Source organism: Lutra lutra, chromosome 4, assembly GCF_902655055.1.
Source record: "Lutra lutra chromosome 4, mLutLut1.2, whole genome shotgun sequence".
NCBI lineage: Eukaryota > Metazoa > Chordata > Mammalia > Carnivora > Mustelidae > Lutra > Lutra lutra.
In genome coordinates, this window is record NC_062281.1 from 118,481,370 (window position 1) to 118,506,119 (window position 24,750).

General features: G+C 36.3%; 1 protein-coding gene across 5 annotated transcripts in view; it reads left to right on the forward strand.

Moving 5' to 3' along the window:
• Positions 1 to 24,750, forward strand: part of EVI5 (ecotropic viral integration site 5) — a 187,713-nt gene that overhangs the window by 145,067 nt on the left and 17,896 nt on the right. For all 5 annotated transcript variants that reach the window (XM_047726159.1, XM_047726161.1, XM_047726162.1 and 2 more), the window contains one exon: positions 12,704 to 12,799. In XM_047726159.1, coding sequence (XP_047582115.1) covers positions 12,704 to 12,799 — 96 coding nt within the window. The remainder of the gene's footprint in view (positions 1 to 12,703; positions 12,800 to 24,750) is intronic.

Here is a 24,750-nt window from a genome sequence, read left to right on the forward strand (position 1 = left end):
AGTGAACATCTGAATTTTAACTTATATGAAGAACTTGGGGACAACACACTGAATTTGGGGAACTATATGAATCCTAAATCCAGGTTTTGACATATAATCCCCCAGTTAGGTAATACAGATATTTAACAAAATTTTAGAGGAATAAACAGAGCCCTTGTTTAGCCAGGTTATTCCCTCCCTGTGCTATCCCTCAGACTATAGAAAAGTCAAAACAAACTTGAACTTGGAAGGCAAATAAAATAGATTTTAAATATGGTAGAAGGGGAGTTAATAAGTAACCCATATTCTTAAATCATTAGGAATATCTGGGTAGTCACCTAGGTATGAGAAGAAGAAATGGCATGGCAACTTGATTTATATTATTATAGCAGAGAAAGTGAAAGAAATACCATTTTAAAAAGATCCCAGCCAAGAAGAAAGGTAAGTCAAGGATAAGAGAGGAATTACAGTTGCTGCCCACTATAAAACAACCATGAATTCAATAAAATTAAGAAATCAAAAGAAAAAATGATTTTTTTTTTAAAAACCCAGATAAGATTTACTGCTAAGGAAACAAATTGAAACCCAATATATCATTATGGAAACAATAAAAGAATAGTTTGTTCAATATATAATGCTGAAAAGCTTGAGATAATCATAGTGAATGCAGAGATTAAGAATGTAAAACAAGTATAGCTAGCAGGTATGGATGAAAGTTAGATAATCTAACACACAAAGATAACTGGTGTCCCACAACAAGTGGAAAGAAGATATATTCAAAAATATGAACAATTCCATATTTGAGTAAGATTGTGGTACTTGTCTTCCCTTAATGGACTTATTTCACTTAGCCATCTACTCTTTGGGTACATTGGCAGGATCTCATTCTCTTTTTTTATGACTGAGTAATATTCCACTGGGTATATGTACCACATGATTTCTCACATATGTGGAATTTAAGACCAACACAGGGAGACCTGGCTGGCTCAGTCAGAAGAGTGTGCAACTCTTGATCTTGGGGTCATAAATTCAAGCCTCATGTTGGCTGTAGGGATTATGTAAATAAATAAATAAACCAAAGAAAGAAAAAAGAGACAAACCCAGACTTAAATACAGAGAGCAAACTGATGATTACCGGTGGGGAGAAGGGTAGGGGAATGGATGAAATAAAGAGGATTAAGAGTATACTTACCTTCATGAGCACTGTGTAATGTATAGACTTGTTGAATCACTGTATTATACACCTGAAAATAATATAACACTGTATGCTAATTATACTTCAGTTAAAAAAATATAGAGACAAGAAGTCATCCCTGAAATTCAGAAAGATTCAAATATACAAATCAAAAGAATACCCTGTGGGGACGCCTGGGTGGCTCAGTTGGTTAAGCAGCTGCCTTCGGCTCAGGTCATGATCCCAGCGTCCTGGGATCGAGTCCCACATCGGGCTCCTTGCTTGGCGGGGAGCCTGCTTCTCCCTCTGCCTCTGCCTGCCATTCTGTCTGCCTGTGCTCGCTCGCTCTCCTCTCTCTCTGACAAATAAATAAAATCTTAAAAAAAAAAAAAGTGTTAAAAAAAAAAAAAAGAATACCCTGTGTTCTAGGAAAATTTGACAGAATACTCCATAAACACTTAAAGCAGATTATGCACAAAGTTGTAAGGAACATTAAGACTTGTCCACATCTCTCATAGCATATTCAATGCCAAAAACCAATGAAGCAGTGGCTCTGCTGCATTGATAGGCACTAGCCACATAATGATGATTTAAATTTAAATTGATTTAAGTTAAACAAAATTAAAATCAGTCTCTCAGTCATATAAGCTCAGTAACCTCATGTTTGGACATTTATTTGGAAAATTAGAATTGCAATTCAAGGGACACAGATTTAGATAGAAACCTGACTCATGTTCCTTGTATTTTCTATCAATTTTAGCTAAAATTTAAGATTTAATTTTCATCTTCATATTTTTTCTTTTGTGTGAATTATTTAAGATAAACCTGTATAACTTTACAGAAACAATTATTTCTCTTTTTTAAAAAAAGCTGGGTGTACATACTCTAAGATGTTAACATTGATCATTGAAATTGTTTTTCTTTACTTTTTTCCCCTCAGGCCTTTAAATTCCTCTGTATAACAGGTGAACTCCAAATCATAAGCTAAAGGTGATGAATGTTTGATGGAGGAGCATATGCAGGGGGGAAAAAATGATTCAATAACTGTACTATTCACAGCCAAGCCAAACCATCTCATTGAAATTGTTGAGAGGAAATTAATTTTGTAGTACTAGTTAATAATCTCAAATATATAAAATATTATTGATACTATCTTTATATGGGCTGTCTTTGATTTTATACCTTGTTCTCCCTTGACTTAATATGGGAAGGAGTTACTGAATTGATAAATAATTATAATTTGGTTTTTTATATTGGCCTTCTCCTCTACATGATAAAAATGGCTGGCTCCCTGTCAAATTCTAGTATTATAATAATGTAATAAGTTGATAAAACTTCTTGTTGGCAAATCAGCTCTTTATGTTTCTTTTAAACAAATGAGAAAAGAAATGTGCAGCCAAGAATACTCTACCCAGCAAAGCTGTCATTCAGAATAGAAAGTGAGAGAAAGACTTTCCCAGACAAAAACTGTAGGAGTTTATGACCACTAAACCAGCCCTACAAGAAATATTAAAGGGGACTCTTTGGGGAAAAAAGACCAAATGCAATAAAGACTAGAAAGGAACAGAGAACATCACCAGAAACACCAGCTTTACAATGGCACTAAATTCATATCTAACAATAATCACTGAAAATACAATGAAATATTACTCAGCTATCAAAAAAAATCTTGCTATTTGCAACAACGTGGATGAAGCTAAAGTGTATTATGCTAAGTGAAATAAGTCAGAGAAAGACAAATAACCATATGATTTCACTCATATGTGGAATTTAAGAAACAAAATGGATAAACATATAGGAAGGAAAGAGGGAAGCAAGCCATGAGACTCTTAATGATAGAGAACAAACAGGGTTGATGGAGGAAGGTAGGTGGGGATGCATTAAAATGGGTGGCAGGTAATATATGTTAATTTAAAAATTTTTAAAAAAATAAATGGGTGATGGGCATTAAGAAGGGCACTCGTTATGATGAGCACTGGGTGTTATGCGTAAGTGATGAATCACTTCATAAATTATACTCCTGAAGCGAGTATAGCACTATATGTTAACTAACTGGAATTTAAATAAACATTTGGGGAAAAAATGAGAGAAGAGCATGTGGTATCAGTGAGATGAATATATAGGAAGCTGTCTAGTCATTCAATGCTAAGGAACACATGACAAACTTTGACAGCTAAGGATTATACTCCCCAACTTTGGCTGAGTGTCATTCTTTATGGAGGGTCTAGGAAAAGATCTATGAATCAAGCATAAAATTATCAACACCATTTTTAGAAAAACAATTCTAACACATAATCCTGCCGAGGTTTGTCTCACAAATATGGACATAGGAGCAAAACCTGATTTCTACCAGCTTTTTCCATGTGATCCTTGATATGTTAGCCAGTGAGTCTGTTTAGTCCTCTAGTGCTGTTGGGTCTAGGCCATACTTAGGTCAAGCCACCTGTGAGGGTAATGCAGAGGTACAGGGGCCATGCCAAAAAAGAGGACAGCTTATTAATTTATCAGACTGGAGAAAATGCTGCTAAGAGAAAGAAGTGGTGGTAAGAATCCAGAATATGAAAACAATAGTCTAGAGCAAATGGTCTTTAAGCTAACAGAAGAGGATCTTGAGAAATAACAGTGCTGGGTAGTAGAATGGCAAGAAGATGAAATGATGTATACTTAGATTTAGAAAGGCTTTTTGAAACTAATTCTTCAAAAGTCTCAGTATCCCAAGACAGCACTCCCAAAGGACTTGGCAGGTCTTAACCCAGCCTAGCCTGACAGTGTTTACCATTAGTAAACAGGGTATCATCATCTATCCTTTCCTCATAGGCAAAGGAGCAAGACAAAAGCTGCTGTATGGTGCACACCTCTTTGGTGTTTAACTTTATGGTATTAAAAACAAAAACAAGGGGCACCTGGGTGGCTCTGTGGGTTGGGGCCTCTGCCTTCGGCTCAGGTCATGATCTCGGCGCCCAGGGATCTGGCCCCACATCGGGCTCTCTGCTCAGTGGGGAACCTGCTTCCTCCTCTCTCTCTGCCTCCTTCTCTGCCTACTTGTGATCCCTCTGTCTCTGTCAAATAAATAAATAAAATCTTTAACAAAAAACAAAAACAAAACACTAAGCCAAGAAAAAAAGCAGAGATGAATCTCTCACTGAGATGATAAACCCTCATGACATGGAATATGAGGATATTAAAATAAGATGTTCCAGCCATCCAGCAGATGCATGACATTTTTTTCAGCTACCATTTTCTCCAGCTGTGAGCACTGTCTCACTGAATGAAGTAAAGCTTAATAAGTGGCTATTGCTTTCCTTTTATGACAAGTCCTCTCTCTCAGTGATTTCTCTGTGACTATCCCTGTGCTCTTCCCAGAATTCGAAGTCATCTGTCTACAACATAGAATATTTTCGCAAAGACAGCAAGGCTAAAGGGCTTTTGTGTGTTTAAAGTGATGTGAGGTATGGAGAGAGTTCTTTGGATCTCAGAAGAATTGAAGAGTTAAACTTATTGGTTTGCTTCTTAATAAGAGGCAAAAAATATAACTACTAATATTTATTATGTTTCTCATTTATCAAGTATCTAATAAAATATAATTATGTAATATGCTATTAATAATAATATAATAAATAATATAATAAGTAAATGTTTACTGGAATAATAAATAAAATGCTATCTTCTAGTGCTGTTCCTACATATTTCTTAGTCTTTGACTTCAGATACCTAAGTTTCTGTGCTTCTATCTTCTATGCTTCCTCCCTTAACCAACCATTAAATATACACTATATTAGGTTTATCCTGCTGCCTATTTGGTTTGAAAAGAAGGAATAAAAACAGAATTGTACTTGGAGTTTGGTTGGAATGGGAGATTTTTGTATTTTACCTTGCATAATATAGTCTCTAGACTTGAACTTTTAAAAATATTAACAGAGTCATGACAAAAAAAAAAAAAGCAGAGGGACTATTACAGAGTAAAAGAGGGCAAAGAGATATAATAACCAAATGTAACCATAAACCTGAGTTTGATTCTGGACAGTAGTAATCCATTTGGGGCCCTTTTAAGGGAATTTGAATGGGAGCTACATATTCAATGATACTGTGGAATTAAACTATTTAAGCGTGATAATGGCATTTATTTACGTGTAACAGTTCCTTATTCTCAGGAAATGCATGCTGAAATATATAGTACTGAAATGTCATGTCTGCAATCTACATTCAGATGGTTCAGAAGATATCTATATATCCAGAGAGAAGGAACGAAAGCAAATGTGGCAAAATAGTGATGAGTGAATATAGCTGAAATCATACTATTTCAGCTCCTCTGTAGATTTGAAAATTCTGAAAACTGAAAAGCTAAAGGAAACTTTTGCAGGATGTATATGATAGACTAGGTGCTTTTATGTTTTGTATTTGCAACTGCCTCAAATATGCATCTAGCACATTAACTGGGTATTAACTGGTTAAATTCTCTAAGAAAACCCAAAAACTTCTAAGCAAATTATTCAGTCACACAGAGTATTAAAAAGCCTATGGCTTGAACACAGCTTTTAAAATCTGCTATCTTCCTGTCTCTAAGGGAAGTGTCTTTCCTGTGGCAAGATAGGGTAAATTATACCCAGCATTAAAAGCACAGATAAAGAAACAAACACGAATGGACTCTTAGACATGCCTATTACAATATCACTTTAAAAATTGAGGCTTTATTTGTGAGTTTAAACAAACCTGAGCCTCTGCCTCCTCTTCTCTCACTTCTGCAGTATTTTTCAATATTATATGCTACTCAACCCCACTTTTTCCCCCAGTTTTTTAAAGTAAGTTAACATCATATTTGTCTCAGTTTTGCTACAATATGACACATGAAAAACAAGCTGCTTAGAGCTATAGAGAAAACGTTTCACATTTTTACTTAATTCTTCTAGCTTGATCCACCAACACATTTGATTATTCAACTTCTTAAAGAGTAGGTTGGAGTGCAGCAGATGTAGGCAATGATCACTCTGATTAAAATGTCCACTTTCTACTGTGACTAAACACACATTGCATGGATAAATACTCATTTCTTTTCTGCTGACTATAACATGTACTGATTTTCCAATCAACTGTAACAGAATATGGGACACATCTTGGGCATGTTCCATCTCTACCGCATCCTTTCCTGGATTACAGCTCCCCGTGGTTGCAGGGATAAAACAGATGAATGGATACCTAAGGTTATTAAAAACAGTGCAGGTAGTCAAACACCAGAATCACTGCTCTTTTTTGCTAAGTATTTTGCTAAATATTCCTCTACACGCATTTATGGTTATATTAAAGAACATAACATGGAGGACATGGGGAGATGGAGAAGAGAAGGGAGTTGGGGGAAATTGGAGGGGGAGACGAACCATGAGAGACTGTGGACTCTGAGAAACAAACTGAGGGTTTTGAAGGGAGTGGGGTGGGAGATTGGGTGAGCCTGGTGGTGGGTACTGTGGAGGGCACGTATTGCATGGAGCACTGGGTGTGGTGCATAAACAGTGAATTCTGGAGCACTGAAAAAAATTAAGTTTTTTGACTGTATCAACCTGTTACCTAATAAAAACTATAGAAAATTGGATCCCTTATTTATTGGCATTGTCCTCATAGATGCTGATACTTTTATGTTTTTCAGTAATTATTCTGCTGGTCCTCAAATCTTTGTTTTTTCTTTATTCTTTTGAACAGTTATCTTTCTATTCAGTCATAGAGGTCATATGTATGAGATTTTTTTCCTGATCTTTTTTTTTTTTTTTTAAAGATTTTATTTATTTGACAGACAGAGATCACAAGTAGGCAGAGGCAGGCAGAGAGAGAGGGGGAAGCAGGCTCCCCAGTGAGCAGAGAGCCCGATGCGGTACTCGATCCCAGGACCCTGAGATCATGACCTGAGCTGAAGTCAGAGGCTTTCACCCACTGAGCCACCCAGGCACCCCTGATCTTTTTTTTTTTTTTTTAAAGATTTTATTTATTTATTTGTCAGAGAGGGAGAGAGAGCAAGCACAGGCAGACAGAATAGCAGGCAGAGGCAGAGGGAGAAGCAGGCTCCCTGCCGAGCAAGGAGCCCGATGTGGGACTCGATCCCAGGACGCTGGGATCATGACCTGAGCCGAAGGCAGCTGCTTAACCAACTGAGCCACCCAGGTGTCCCTCCTGATCTTAAACATTATTTAGTTCCTCATCATATATTACTAAGCTTTAAAATAGTAATATCACCTGTTTGAGAGCTAGGTTAACCAAGAAAGGGATTAGAGTTCAAAATGAACCACCCTCTGTAGACAGGGAACTGACCGGCTGAAACTAACAGAAATAATATGAAGTGAAACTGGTAGCAGAATTGAAAAGAAATTAATTTAAGAACCCTTACCAGTTTTCCTTTCTTTTAAAAATATATTCACTCTGGGAATATAAAGACTATTTGTTTATGAGTCTTGGTCATTTACCACATTTGGCATTGTGGTAGTAGTTAAAAGAAATATTTACCTCTTTTTTATGTGTAAAAGTATACTGAGTAAATTCTATAATGAGTATAGACTTATAAAATATTATTTGGGATTCTTAAAAGATAAAAGTACTTTATAACTGGCATATAAATACATTTTGAATTTCTGTTTAAGAAATAGTTCATTTTCAAAGGTGGTACAAACTGGTGTCTTTCAAGTATAGGTCTACACACTGGCTGTATCAGGACCACCACTCGTGTAACTTTCAAAGTGTGCAGATTTTTCAAACCCCATTCACAGATACTTAGAATTCATTAGGCCAGAAATAGATTGTCTTAATTGGTGTGTTTACAAAACTCTCAACCATAGTCATCTTTGGGAATTACAGTTTTAAGCATTTCCTAGGTTATGTTGTTTATATTATTGTATTCATTTACTTAGCCATATTTTAAAAAATATCCGTTAGGATGTTTTTTATTGCAGATAATAGAAAACTACATTCTGCATTTATTTATGGCTTAAATAATAAAGGGGATTTATTGGCTCAGGTACCTGAAAAGTCCAGAAATAGGATATATTTCAGGAAAAGTTTGATTTGGGTTCCAACTTGTTGCATTAGGCATGAGTCTGAAGGTTCTGCTCTGCTTGTCATTTTTTAAAAAGATTTATTCATTTTTTTTAAAAAGTCAAAAATCTATTCATTTTAGAGAACGATCGCATGTGAGTGGTAGGGGAAGGGGCAGAGTGCGGGGAGAGAAAATCCTCAGGCAGGCTCCTCGCTGACCACAAAGCTGGATGAGATCCTGAGATCATGACCTGAGTCAAAAATCAAGAGTCAGCCACTCAACTGACTGAGCTACCCCAGGCACCCTTCTGCTTCTCATTTTTATCCTTAGGAGGTTTTTCTCATTGTGTTAAAATGGCTAACAAATGAGCCTTGTACCTACTTATAATATCCAGAATAAGAAGCTATAACCCATAATTTCCGGTAAAAGTTTTGAGAGTCACACTATTTGAGCAAAACCTGAACCAGCCACCACAGCGCAAACGTGTGATTGTCCTGTTTGGCTTAAACCCTACCAATCAGGGCCTTACCTGTGGGGTTAAGGATGGGGATAATTCCTATTGTATGACCACTATGTAATGAAGGAGAGGAAATAGATCTCAATGTAACAACCATAAAATCTAAAGTATTAGAGAGATGAACTGTAACTCAGCCTGGTCTAAAATTATATTGTTTTAATGAAGTACTAATTTATGATTTAATATTTTTCAGTTTCTTACATTTCTAGTAAAATATGAAGAAAGTACTAAGAGCAAAAGGTAGATATTTAGACGACAAATCAGTAAATAACCTGTGGGAGATAAATACCTCTCACATATGTAAATGAACTATGGTATGGACTAAATGCTTGCTTTCTAGTGGTGGGAGGGTCAGGCATGTATTGTTTTCTTATTGATGACCTCTTCCAGTATTTTACTATAAAAGTCTTCAAGCATACAAAAGTTGAGTTGTACAGTGAACATCCACCACCTCCATTCTGGAATTAATATTTTTATATATTTCTTTTATTGTAGCTTTATTAAATACTTACCCATCTACCACTGAAGGTGTCTTATTTTTTTGGTGCATTTTAGAGTAAGTTAAAGTAACATAGTTATACTCTGTCCCTAATCACTTAAACATGCACATCTTTAGGTTTTTGATGACCTTTTGACTAAGAGAACGCATACATGGAACTCTATAGCATAAGGCTTTAATATGAATTAGATTATTATAAACATCATGAAGGTAATTGCTAAAATAATTACTGAAAGATCCAAGAGTGAAAGTGAATTTAAGCCTTTTATAAGTATTACTTTATGTTCTCTTAATACAGAGTTTTCTTTTATCGCAAGACAAAAAGGTATATATTTAAGGTCTGTTCACTGAAATTACAGAATTACCAAACTTGTTGATGTGTTGGAGCTCTTTAAGTTTGTCACTTACCTAATTAGTTTTGCTTAGGAAACCACTTAACTGGCAATCTGTTGTTGTAATCAGCTAGACCAAAAGAAAACATCCAAGAAAATCCAGGTTACTGGTAAATTTATTAGGATAGCTGACATTTTCCCACCTGCTTATCAGAAAGAACCATGTGGACTTGCTTGAAAATAGAAAGCTATAAAAATGTTTGCAAAAAAGAATCTTAAACATTAGGTAATTAAATAAACTGTCTCAAAAGTGAAATTCAGTTGCCCACTTTTTAGAATATAATAGTTAACTGGGTATTTTTTTGGCATTGTAAATGTGTTTAGTTACCTTTATCAAGGACCCTAAAGAGCTTCGAATCAATATATTTAAATGAGAGCCCATTTGCAGAACATAAAAACCATGGACTTTTAGATAAAATGTTATTTATATATTTTAATTTATTAAATAGCATTTAGGACATCTCTCAGATTACTTTAGTTTTTGAAATACCAGCTATATTCCCTTAAAGGAGACTTAAATCAGAATACCTTATGCAGAGCTTTCCAACTGGTGTGTCTGTCACACTGGTATGCTTACTACTAATGTGTGACAGCTGTGCAGGGATGGGGTCACTGCTAGAGCCCAGAGCTGCTTAATTATCCTTCCTTTGCCTTCAGTTTGTCCTTACAAATTGTTACTTGGGTATGTGTGTGTTTCTGTGTGTCTACAGAAATAATGGTTTAATGGGCATCAGAGATTTTTTTTTGTAAACTTTTGACTTTCTGTATGTAAAAGCTTTCCAGAAGAACCCTTTATTAACATTATATATGGTTATATTTAAATTTAAAGGAACAATTATATGCAGTCATGTTAGTCAAATATATAAAGTTTTTCTCTTTGAAATTCTGCCTTTTTTCCTACAATGAATAGAAATTCAAGGAACACCTGGGTTTTTTAGTCATAAATTCTTTTTTTTTTTTTTTTTTTTAAATTTATTTGACAGACAGAGATCACAAGTAGGCAAAGAGGCAGGCAGAGAGAGAGGAAGGAAAGCAGGCTCCCCGATGAGCAGAGAGCCCAACTCGACTCGGGCCCGATCCCAGGACCCTGGGATCATGACCCGAGCCGAAGGCAGAGGCTTCAACCCACTGAGCCACCCAGGCGCCCCTTTAGTCATAAATTCTTAAAGAGGGCTTCTTTGATTTTCACAAATACCTTTCAGGAGTCTTTTTGTTCCCCCTAAGTTAAAACATTTCTTTTCTTTATTGTAAAATTTCTCAGTTGCTCTGTTTTTTGTTAAATACTGCCTTTCCTCTAAAGGAATCAAGGTGTAAAATTTTTGGCTAAACCTTACTACGATCCACCTTTGGAGAAAACAGATCTTTGGAGTCACTTAGTCACTTTTTGTAAAACAGGTTTAGTGATTCCTATCATGCCAAATTTTTATTTCATACACATTTCCTTCAAGGTAAGAATTGGTATTAATTCTGGTTATGGTCAGTTGACAGCCTTTCAAACCTAAAGTATTTTGCATTCTTGAATGACTGCCTCACCACATTAGAACTTACCTTAGACTTTATAATTTTATTCACCCTGAGAATTTTATTTTGTCCTGCATGATATTCATGCTATGGGATATCCAAAATCCTTCAGAACTTCACCTTCACTGGGAACCAGATTTAAAGGCAACTTTTGTAAATCTGATTTCAGCCCACAATATCTGGCCTTTCCATCTCATCCACAAGGATTTCTTCCTAGTAGTTGATTGCACTTTCCATTTAATTAACAATTTCAAGGCAATTAATATGGCATGATGCTAAAATTAGACTCAAAGACCATCAAAGAAGACAGCTGAACACATACATACTCGAAGGAGTGATTCTCATCAAATTAGTCCCCTTTGGAAATATATCTACCTACTCAGTTGTGGCTGTTCTTCCTCATGTCACATATGGGATTTTGGAAAATACATTCTTTAAAAATAATGGCTTCCTTTGGAGTGCCTGGATGGCTCAGTGGGTTGATCCTCTGCCTTTGTCTCAGGTCATGATCTCAGGTTCCTGGAATCAAGCCCCGTAAACGGCTCTCTGCTCAGCAGGGAGCCTGCTCCCCACCCGCTCTGCCTGCCTCTCTGCCTACTTGTGATCTCTGTCTGTCAAATAAATAAATAACAAATCTTTAAATAAAAATAAATTTGTTTTAATAAAAAACAAATCTTTAAAAAAAAGACTCTGGAGATGTCAAAAACAATTCAATTTCATCCTTTAATAAGCCCTATGTCTTTGTTTTTTGGTTTTTGGTTTTTTTTTTTTTTTTGAGAATGAGAGAGGGAAGGAGAGAGAGAGCACAAGTAGGGGGAGCAGCAGATGGAGAGAGAGAAGTAGACTGCTGGGTGAGCAGGGAGTCCTGGGCAGACTCAGTCCCAGGACCCTGAGATCATGACCTGGGCGGAAGACAGATGCTTAACCAACTGAGCAGCCCTATGTCTTAAAATTCACATTTGTTTTCAAATGGTAAAGGAAAAGGCAGCTTCTTCCCTCCCAATCTGTATGCCTGGAAAATGATCACATTATGGTTCTGGATCTAGCTGTTAGTATTGGAGCACCTTTTAATTAGCTATATCTAGGACTCCCAATATACATTCCTAAGTTAATTAAATAGAAGAGATTCAGAGCTCTCCTTCCCCTTTTAAGAGTGGTTTGCAGAACCTTTCTTTTTTCTCTTCTGTGTTCACCAAGCAAAAGCTGATTCCCAGTGTAGCTGTGGGAAGCTTACTACCTTCTCAACTAAACGTTGAATACCTTATAGTATGGATAGAAAATCATTTGTGCTCAAGGTAACTAGAATGCCTTTGAAATTCTAGGGTAGTTTTTTCACTCTAGACTCATTCAATTGTCGGTTTCTAGAAGTGTCTCCAAAAGTATATTTTATAAGTTGTATGTGTTGTAAACAGCTTCCACTAAGCATTATTTAGAAGTACTTGGTATAGTTTACTATAAATTACTTTTCAGAGATAGTTTGAGAACAGATTAGTTCAGAATTTAGCCATTTAAAGGATATGCCCTTATCCTGTTCTATATCTTCAAATATTTGAGTACATGCTGTGAAATTTGTCTTTTGTTTTTGGTTTGTTTTATTGTCACAAAACAGAAAGAAGAAGGAAAGCTTCAAGGACAGCTTAACAAGTCTGATTCTAACCAGTATATTAGGGAACTGAAAGATCAGATAGCAGAGCTGAATCATGAGGTAAGTGATAAATTTTGATCTTCACATATTTCTATCTTCCTTCCTCTGTATTGTAACAACACTATTACTGGTTCATTACTGGTTATGACTGACTCTTTTATGATAAATATTATCTGTGGATCACTGATTATAATTAAATAATAATATTTTAGAAATTGTCTTTTTAGTAAGAATTGTTTTGTTCCAATATTGCGAATTAATTTTTCTCAAACCTTTTCATGATCTAAAAGTGCTCAATTAATATTTGCACAGCAAATATTTTTTTTAATTGTGATCTAAAAATCTTTAATAGTTTGTCCAGGTGTCATTAAGTTACTTCAATTAAACTTAAGTTTTCTTTATACTTTTAAAATAGATTTGTGTTATTCACCGTTGTGGATAGAGGGAAGTCTTTTTACTCTTGTCTTCTTATTCCCTTATGGTGGTATTACTGAGATTGCAAAAAAGGATACTTGCCTAATATCAGTTAACAGATTTCTTAGTATCTAAACACTTTTTAAACTGGCACTACCTTGAATCTGTGAGATTCAACTCATGAAATTGTCAAATACTATTATTAAGTACTCCAAGTAATTCAAATTAATGTGTTTGATTAGAGAGATACTTTTTGTTAACGTGGTTCTAGGTCAGTTTCCTTGTCCTTTATTATTTTCTAACGATAAGGACTTATCCAAACATTAATATAAAAGCATGTTTCTTATCTTGAATTATTTGTACAATAAGGTTTATTCACAATGATAAGATTTGAGTGGGCAATACAACCTCATTTGTTAAGAAAGAAACTCATTTTGACCCCTAAATTAGTTTAAACCTCAAAGGAAAAAGTTTGGACATTACTCTTTCCTGGTATTACACCCTTCAGTTAAAGCTGGGTGTTTTGGGTAATACCTCCCGGAGGTAGTCAATCTAAGTTAAGTTCTGAATGGAGAAACAAAATATTAACAAAAATGTTAAATCCTAAATGTAGTTTAATGTGACTTATCCTGAAATTTTGGGGGTCATTCCTGTGATTTTTCAACCATGATAGCATTTAAGGGATTCAGGATTATGTATAATCTTTACTTATTTGTGTGCAGTTTTTATAATGTTCTGATCTAATAACCATGTGTAAAAGAACAAATTATAAATAAGATGTTCTAGAAATTCTTATTGTTTTGAGAACCCTAGGAATTATTCCTTGTGTTCAAAAGCTTTTCTCAAAGGAATTTTTGACTATAATAAAGCCATCTTCCCTTTATGATTTTGACTTAGAGTGATTAGGAAGCTTTAATGTTGCTGAATTAAGAAAATTGTATGGGGATTGACCTTATTTCCAAGACTCGTCTAAAAATCAGCCAACATTAATTTTGCCTGTCATGTACCCTAACTAAAAATAAGGATAATCTCCTCATCAGGACTGGCAGAAAACAGTTTATGAGAGGTCTCATTCTAATGTCACTTCTGTATGTGTGGGCTGTGAAAGTAATCTTTTGTGTTGCATGAACATGGAAAGAAAATTAACTGAGTAGAATTTTCTACTGTTAAAGTAAAGAGCTAGATTGTGTAAAGTAAAAACTAGAACAGTTTGTGATGAGATGCTAATTGTGTTATTCAAAGTACGCAGGTCCTGGGCTTAAGTAGGCCCCGGTGAGAAAATGTGTAGAGAAAAGGCTAAGTACAGTGCAGCTGGGGACCACACAAGAGTGCAGAGGTGAGGGTAAGCCAGCATGGGTATGGGATTTAGAAGCCAGACTCGATTAAAAATTAATGTGATTAGGTGGTGGGAAGTGAGGGCAGAGTGAATAGAACCAGCTTATGGTGAATCTTCAAAGCTAGACAAAATTAAATTTACTAGATAAAATGAAATCATTATAGGTCTTCAGTTAGGGGTTCCTTTTCATTATGTTTTCAGAGCAGGTTTTAGTACATTGACCTGTTTCAAAGTTTTACAACTAAAGAAAGGTTAAGTGAAAACAAATGAAATTTTAAACCAAGGTAATGGTTGTAAGTGCACTAACTATACATATACTATTGGTTAGACCAGCTTCTTAAGAGGGTTACATAAGGTATGACTTTTTCATTCTAGTGATTTTCATTCTTGTGCTATAGCACTTCACGCTGGAGAAAAAAGCCCATAACCAAAGACAGTCTAATCTCTCCAACTTAACTTTTGCCTTCTGTGTTAGAATTTGCCAGAATCTTTAGCTTTCAACAAAAAATTAACTTTCAGATATTAAGGTTGTATGTGAACATGTGACTGTTTAGTAGTCACTCTATTATACTTCTTAAACTGTTGAAGGAAATGTTGAGAGAAACTTTGCAGGTCTATAATATAACAATAGTTACTGTTTATTGAATACCCTCTATTGGTCAGGCATTATGTTAGATACTTCACATATATTATTACTAACCCTCATCATATTCCCACATGATGGTAGTATTCTCAGTTGAATAAATAGGAAAACAGAGTCACAATAATTAAGTAACTTGCCCCGGTTATACAAGTAGTAAATGGTTGAGCCAGGATTGAATTGAGTTTGGCCTATCCTTTTCTGTGCTATTTACAGACATTAGATTAGAAAACATGTCATCAGTATTTAAAAATCTAAAAGAATGGCACTTAATGACAATATTTTAACTGTGTTGTTCCTCCCTGAAACATTAGAAGTGAATTCTGCAGTTGACCTAGCGCCCAGAGCTCCCTCTCCCTCCCTGTCAGCGTTGCAAATGGAGGTTTATCTTCACTTACTGCAGTGTACTGTGATCCGTCCGAGTGCCTGCTCTGACTTCCGACCTCAGCAGTTCCTACTGTCACCACCTAGCTAATAATGCTCTTAATTTTACCTGCTTCACTTAAGGATGTTTTAACTTGGAGCCTCTTTACACCCTGCAAAGACCCTCCTAGAAGCCACTGTAGAAATGCTTGCTGTCCCAGATCTGGCAAGAGCCTTGGTTAAATCTTCCCCTATCTGTACATCCTGTCCTCATGGCATACATAGACAAGAACCTGGATCTCAGTTCAAGTCTTTCCTTATTCCATCTTCCCCACCTCCTGCCCTCCCAACCATCTATCATTATAGCACCTACTAGGCCCTATGTTTAGAACTAAAGATACAGATTGAAACACAACTCCTATCCCCCAAGGGGCTCACAGCCTAACAACAGAGATCAGTATTCAAATAAATTATAATATGTAATGAAAAATACTGCATTATAGTAGTTACCATTCATTTAATAGTCACTCTGTACCAGACACTGTCCTAAATTAACATTTATATCGTTTCTTCACGACATTCCTATGAAATAGGAAGCATCATCATTTTTTGTGTTTTGCATGTAATAAAACTAAGGTTCTAGGGTATTAAATAACTCCCCATGGTCATACAGTAGTTAGTGATAGAAGTAGGAGGTTAGTTCAGACTATAGGACTCCAAGCCTGTTCATGCACTTAACTACCATATGCTATGCCTCCTTTGAAACATATAGGAATAAAATGGTAACAGCAACTGGGTTGGGTTTTGAAAAATGAGAAAGAAATTTGTCCACACAGATTGAGCATCAGGAACATGTAAGTCAGATACATAAACCAAAATTGTAGGTTCCAGGAATGAATAAGCCATGTACTTTCAACATAGGTCTGTCTCTTATGGCTACTTGACCACTGAAGACAAAGAATATTTCTAAATGCCAGGAAAGGGAGATAGAAGAAGTTAGAAAGTTATTCTCATTTAGAAGCTAAAAGAAATACACTCAGGACTCATGTAGGTATAGACATATGGAAGTATAATCTTATTGTTCACCCAACTATTACCAGTTGACTGGGGTTCTGTGGGGCCTTTGGAGCCTTGCTGCCTTTTACAGTACAATTTTATAGGAAAATGCATACTAAACAGCTGATTTGAATACGTTTTTGGATATAAATTATGTTTTTACTTGTTCTTGATGTGATATATTCTGGTAGATGTTGTAGGAATAGGTAAATTTATTCCAGTCTAAAGATAATTCACTTATGCTAAAAATTAAATCTTTTTTTTATTCAACAAAAAGATTTTTGTTTAATAAAAATTTGCTGAATTTTTTAAAAAATATTTTATATATTTATTTGACACAGAGAGAGAGAGAGACAGTGACAGCAGGAACGTAAGCAGGGCAAGTGGGAGAGGGAAAGCAGGCCTCCCGCTGAGCTGGGAGCCTGATGCAGGCTCAATCCCAGGAACCTGGGATGAGCTGAAGGCAGTCGCTTAATAATGACTGAGGCACCCAGGTGCCCCTGCTTTGCTGAATTTTTGTGTCATAATAGTTTTAATGTGCTTTATGTCCTTAAAATCTCAAAAAATTAATTCTAGTCATATTTGCTTAGTAAGTTTTATACATAGAGCAAGTTTTCCCTTTTTTCATTAAGCTTGCTAGTGGTAGTTGCTAGACTGGGTGTAAATACTTTGGCTGATTATTTTAATCTTCACAATTATCTTGTGGAAAAATTATTATTCCCATTTATATATAGTCTCAGAGAGGCCAAATAACATGTCCACAGCCACCTATCAGTTAGTAGCAGAAGCTTGAAGCAGGACTTTCATTTGACTGCAATGTACTAAACTTAGAATATGAAGGCAAACAAAACAAGCCATATCTTTTTAAAAAGAAAGAAAAAAATCTTTAGAGCATTTTTGTTCATTAATAAATACCCTGTCTTGTTTGAGACATAATGAAGCAAGTTTGTAAATGATGCAAAATAGCAGACTACACTTTTGTGAGACAGAGTAAAGAAAACTATAGGAATATAATGTGGGAGGCCTGAATAAGACCCATACAAAAATGCATACCACAGGAGTGTCTGTTTCTTATAAATGGACCTTAAACATGGCTCTAAAGTTTTCAGGAGCCTACACAAAAAAATGGGAAACCTGGTCACTTTAAACATGTCAGAGTGAATGTATAATGAAAACAGACCAATCGTTAGGACAGACACAACTATTTCTGATGGCAAGATCAAACCACAGTTTCTTCATTGCTTATCTGTGAATGAAACCTTCTAGTATGATCAGCTATTATAGACCAGCTGTTATCCATAACATTCTATAATAGAATGGGTTCATAATCATAAAAATTGAACAATTTAAAGAACAGACTCTTTGAAGACCTCTTATAGAAGTACAACATGGAGGAAAGTGCCCAGGTGACAAGTTTAGAGCTCAATAAATTATCACAAAGTGATCACACCCATGTAACTTCCCCCCAGGTCCAAGAAATAGACCCAAAGCCCCATTCATACTCTCTTGCGACCACTACTCACTCCATCCTCTTCAAAGATAACCATGATCTCAACTTTCATACAATAGTTTAAGTTTTTGAACTTTATATAAATAGCTGCATATAGTATATATATTTTTTGTGTCTTGCCTCTTTGGCTTAAAATTGGGAAATTTAACCATGCTATTTTAAAATGTAGCTATAGATTATTCATTCTCATCACTGTGTAATTTTTCTTTGTATAAATATACTACAATTTATTTATCTTTTTGTTGGAGAACGTTTGAATTATTTCCAGTTTGGTCTGTTAAGAACATTGCTGCAGGGGTGTCTGGGTGGCTCAGTCAGTTAAGCATCTGCCTTCAGCTCAGGTGGTGATCTCAGGGTCCTGGGATCGAGCCCTATATTGGGCTCCCTGATCAGCGGGAAGCCTGCTTCTCCCTTTCCCACTCCCCCTTCTTGTGTTCCCCTCTCTCACTGTGTCTCTCTCTCTCTCTGTCAAATAAATAAATAAATAAAATCTTTTAAAAAGAAAGAAAGAACATTGCTACAGGCAGTTATGCCATTTTATACTCCATGAGCAGTGTAAACAGTTCTTTACTCTGCATCCTCATCAACATGTAGGATTGTCTGTCTTTATCTAATTTTAGTCATTCTTTGGCTGTGAAGAGGTTTCTCATTATGGTTTCAATGTATACTTGAGTAACTCCCCCCCTCGACCCCCGCCGCCAGCCAGTACCTAGTACAATGTTGCCCTGTAATGGATACTCCATGGGGGAAAAAATTTAATAAATTATTTCAAAAGACTTTGCTAGTAGGGTAATGTAAAAGCCGTGATAGGAATGCAAAGAAGCTTCCTGATGTGCAGAAAATCAGTGGAAAGAACGTTCCAGGCAGAAGAAACAACTAGTACAAAGACCTTGAGGGAAATGTAGTGGACTTCGTGAGAAATCATACTAAAATGTGGCTTGAGTATAGTGGAGGGTGGGGAAGAAAATGGTATGAGATAAGATTCAAGAGGTAGTTGAAATCAAATCCTAAATAGCGCTTTATAAGCCAGGATAAATAGACTGTTTTATTCTTGGTTCAGTGGGAAGCCTTTGGATGGTTTTAAGCAAAGAGTGATGTGATCTGATTTGCCCTGCCTGCTATATGGTGAATTGATTATAAGAGAGCAAGAATAGAAACAGGGAAATGGAGGCTGTTAATATAGTCTAGGTAAGAGCAAAGGTGGCTTAGAAGGATGAGAGAAGTGGAAATGTTAGCCACATCCTTAGAAGGATGGGAGAAGTGGAATGTATTAAAGATAGGTTTTCAAGGTTGAGAACTTGCTGATGGATTGTATGAGGGACTATGATAAAACAGTCAGTGACTCCAGAGATTCTTTACTTGACATCTGAATGATTGGTTGGTTACATTTACTGAGGTTCGGAAGGGTAGACTCTGAAGACCTCTGTTTTGTTTATGTTAAAATTAAGATTACTATTAAACATTAAAATGAAAATATGAAGTAGGCAATGGGTATGTATGATGTTCTAAAAAGATGTTGGGGCTAAAAATAGGTATAGTAGTTATTGGCCTATAAATGTTATTCATAGGTAAAGGGAAGGGGTTCTAGGAGCAAGTCTGTGGTACTCCTGACCTATAAAATCAAGAGAGCCAATAAAGGAGATCAAAACTACCAGTGAGATGGGAAGGAAACTGGCGACTGTAGATACAGTAGCCCCAGAAAGGAGACTTTCAAGAAGAGAGTATTTCAACATAGTTATTTTAATTAAATTATAAACTTCTCTGGTCCTCTTAAAGAATGAATATATTAAGAAAGATATCTTCAGCATTTTTTTTTTACCATTTATTAGAGAATGATGGATGATTTATGAAAGAACTTGACAGGAGGAATTGTCTGTCACTGAACAATTACTGAGACCCCCTTCCTGAAGAACTTGAAGAAATATAAGCTATTTCAGGACAAAGCTGGCCAGAAACAAAACTACGTAAAACACGATTATAGGATGCTATAAATAACATACAACCCAGGTAGATGAAGCCAACTTTCATTTAAAGGATAGCCTCTGTGCTCATTCCCAGTACCCAGGGCTTTTGTCATCCTGTCTTCTTTCTTTGTTAAGGAGACAGTTTTTTAAGTTACTGTATGTTACAAGAATCTTTTATTTCTACCAGCCAAGTACAAAATTAGGAGTTTGAGTAAATAAAAGGAAATCTAAAGAATGCCCAGTCTGAAGTTTGCCTTAGAAAATGTTTATATGTAAGTAATCTTTTTTCAATTCTGATAACTTTATGCTTGAGCTATAGATTTAGTAAAGTATCTGCCAGAAAGTATTTTGAATGTCCTGTCCATTATTAATATGTTTAATGTGTATACTCACTTGTTAAACTAGAAATTTTTTTTAAAGATTTTATTTATTTATTTATTTGACATCAAGAGAGAGAACACAAGAACAGGGAGTGGGAGAGAGGGAGAAACAGGCTCCCCACCGAGCAGGCAGCCCAATGTGGGGCTCGATCCCAGGACCCTGGGACCATGACCTGAGCCAAGGCGAGGCTTAACCAACTGAGCCACCCAGGAGCCCCAAAACTAGAATTTTTTAAATAAGGAGCTTTTATAATCAAATGACAGACTAGCCTTCTGTAACTGTGTATCTTTTTTTCCTTGCTCTACATTCCCAGTTTAAAAGTAGTTAATAAAATCACTTGAACTTGAATTTATTTATTTTTTAAAGATTTTATTTATTTATTTGAGAGAGAGAGAGAGACAGAGACAGCAAGAGGGAGCATGAGCAGGGAGGAGAGGGAGAAGTAGAGCTCCAGGCGGGGCTTAATCCCAGGATCATGACCTGAGTCAAGGCTAATGCTTTAACCCACTGAGCCACTCAGGCACCCCAAACTTTTAATAAAGAAGCTTAAAGGCTCATTTAACATTGATCAATTTAACATGGATCTTCATTTAGGCATTAAAATCAGAATATCAAAGGTAGAAAGGAACTTAGTAATTCGGCTGTAATTATTGGCAGCTATTTTTTTTCTCTTTATTTCAAACCGAATAATAATATTTTTGCTTATTCTGTATTGCCTGTTTCTACCAGTCTTTATTTCCTTTTAAATCTTGCAAAACTCCAAGTACATTACCTAGTTTACAGAGGATAAGAATGACATTTTTTATAAACTGTATTGATAGCAACAGTATACTGGTGGAGGCAGAAATAAGGAATAAATACAGTATTCTGTTGATAACTGAATCTTAGTTTTAGAATTATTGTTTAAAAAAATTTCCATAGATGGGAGTTATAAGCTTTCATGCATATTGTTACGGTAAAAAGTGCCCAGTTTCCCAGTGTGGCAATTTTTTAAAAGATTTTATTTATTTATTTGACACACAGAGAGAGATCACAAGTAGGCAGAGAGGCAGACAGAGGGAGAGAGGGAAGCAGTCTCCACACTGAGCAGAAAGCCCGAAGCAGGGCTCGATCCCAGGACCCTGAGATCATGACCTGAGCCAAAGGCAGAGGCTTAACCCACTGAGCCACCCAGGCACCCCACAGTGTGGCAACTTTTTAATAAAAGAACGTATTCCCTTAAATTTGTTTTTTTCTCTAGTTAAAGCAATATAAAATATCATACAGGAGCTCTCACAAGCCTTTCTGTAGGAAAATTGGGGTTTTTTTTTGCTGCTGAAAGTCTTATGTAGATAATGAGAGAATGTGTTTGTACTCCTATGAAAATTGCTTTAAGGCTCTTTAAATTAACTGTTTAGTTCTGGCCACCTGGTGGCTCAGTCATTTAAGTATCTTGCCTTCTTGCTCAGGTCATGATCCCAGGGTCCTGGGATGGAGTCCTATGTCAGGCTCCCTGCTCAGCTGGGAGCCTGCTATGCCCCCTACTTGTGCATTGCCTTGCAAATAAATGAATAAAATCTTTAAAAAAATGTCTAGCACTGTTTTTAAATCTTAAAACCTCCATTTAACTTCCTATTAAAAATTCAATCTTTTTTTTTTTTTTAATGTTTTAAGACTTTATTGGAGAGAGGTAGAGAGTGAGCACAAGTAGGCAGAGCAGCAGGCAGAGGGAGGTGGGGACGCAGGCTGAGCAGGGAGCCCAGGACCCTGAGACCATGACCTGAGCCGAAGGCAGACAGACAACCTACTGAGCCACCCAGGCACCCCTAAAATTCATTCTTAATGACTTCTTTAAATTGGTTTTGTTATTCCTATTCCTTTTATATGTGCCGTTTAATCTCAGATAATTTATCTTATTTGAAGTCATAAGATTAAAAAAACTGTACAGTGTACAATATTTAATGTCTGCAATAATATTACTGTGTAGAAGACATAAAGCTGAGATTTCAGATTCACATTTTTTAAAGCCAGGCGTGTTCTTAAAGTTTATCTGGTTTTTCACTTGATAAATGAGGAAGCTGAGGGCATAAGCGTTACGGGACTTACCCGAAGCTACACAGCTAGTTGGTGGCAGAGCCTGAACTACTGCCCAAGCATTCTGACTTCTGATCTGCTACATCCCACTGTCCTACCACAGTCCTGCCGACCCATTTAATTGTCACATGTTAGATGTAGTAGGGGTTCATAAGGGTTGAATTAAATTAATTACTTCTCTCAGATGGGAACCTAATGTCTACTTAGTAGAACTCTACTACCACCTAGTATTCTTTACTTTTCTTCCAGCATCAGGTTCTGGATTTCTCTTCCATCTGAAACTGGGGAATTGGTGTGACTTGACCCTAGAGATTCTGCTTCAGTTTCCAGTAGGTGCTACTAAAATCTTAACTTTTAAATACTAGTTGATTTTCTGAAAACAGAGGCAACTGAGTTTTTCTAGCCAAATTTGACATTCCCAGAAACATAGAACTAGATAAAAATAGTTACCCCATTTCAGATATACCTATTATTTAAGAAATACAAGCTTACCCAAGGACATAAATTAGCTCAGCTATTCAATACATTCTGCTGCAAGAGTTTATTATTTAACTTGTGACCAAACTTCCAGCAGTTCTTTCTAGGTTAATTTCTTAAAATCTCCAAGACTGTATGTCTTTCCATTCATTCTTTGCCTCCGAAAAGAATATTAAACACAGAGGAAAAACTATAATAATACCATACAGGGTGCCCTACTTTTTATTTAAGACTTTTAGACCACATTCCAGTTTTATGCTATATTCATAGAAGGGGGGCAGTGTTTGACCCAATTATATGCCTCTCTGTATGTATCCTATTCCTACTATAGGTCAAAAGAGATGTTTAAATTTGCTGATGAAAATATGTGTTTCTGATGATGATAATTTCATTGAAGAACTGGAGTTGAATCCTCAGAACATGACAAAAAAGATAGGTCCAGTAGAAGAGGGTAAGATGAGATAATGAAATCACTTAAAAAAGGGAAATTAAAACTAAAAAACAAGGTAAGAGAAGGAATTAGACCCTAGAGAGGATGAGATACCCAGGAAAGAAGCTTCTTCGGGGCATTGACCTAGGGAAGGATAAGCCTCAAAAGAGTTAAGAGATTTTTAGGATAAAATCTGGGTGAGCAGCCAAATTAGAGAATATAGAATCAATCAGAAATGAGGGATTTGAATCTGGTACTCAGAACTGAAGGACAAAATAAATAACCTTAAGAGACAGTCTTCCACTGGCCAAGGAACAGAACCAGTTAGAATTGTAAAGTCAGACTTGGATACAAGACTATGTTCCGGTGGGCTATTTTTGATACTGGCTATGCAAAGTACAGTGTAGTCTCACTCTCAAGGAATTTACAATCTGCTGGGGGAAAGTGGAACACTTAATTTAACAAAGACTATATGGTGATACTGATAGTGAATACTTAATAGTTCAGAAATGGGAGATAACACAGCACATAATTTTGCTGTGTTATTTTTTTAATTTTTAAAGATTTTTATTATTATTTATTTGACAGAGATCACAAGTAGGCAGAGGCAGGCAGAGAGAAAGAAAGGAGGAAGCAGGCTCCCCGCTGAGCAGAGAGCTAATGTGGGGCTTGATTGCTAGGACCCTGGGACCATGACCCGAGCTGAAGGCAGAGGCTGAACCCACTGAGCCACCCAGGTGCCCCAATTTTGCTTATTATTAAGGGTTTGTTCTTCTACTGTCCTTGATGCTTGGGGACAGGCTAAAACTGAGTTCCTTGAGGTAAAGACTATGCCTAGTCAGCCTTATTTCTAAGAGTCTTTCCAAAATCCTAACACAGTACTATGACTCCTGGATCAAATCGTTCTCTTGGTAATCAATGTCCTGAATTTTGACCAGTGAAAGTCTTTCAAATCTCTCCTCTCTTTTCTCTTTTCTTTTCCTTTTTTTTTTTCTGTCTTCCTTTCTTTCCCCCTCCCCCTTCCCCTCCCCTCCCCTCCTTTCTACCCCTTCCCTCCTCTTCTCCCTCCCCTCTTCTCTTCTTTTCTTTTCTTTTTTCTTTCTAAAATCCCATAGTCTTTGAGCACTTCTGTGTTTTCTGGTACTAAGTGGCAAGTTTTTTTTGGTTTTTGGGGGGATTTTGTTTTGTTTTAAGATTTTCTTTATTTATTTGAGACACACACACACACACACACACAAAGACAGAGACAGAGCGCACAAGCCTAGTAGGAGCAGGGCGGAGAGGGAGAAGCAGTCTCCTCACCAAGCAGGGAGCCTGATGCAGGACTCAATTCCCCAGGACCCTGGGAATCATGACCTCAGCCCAAG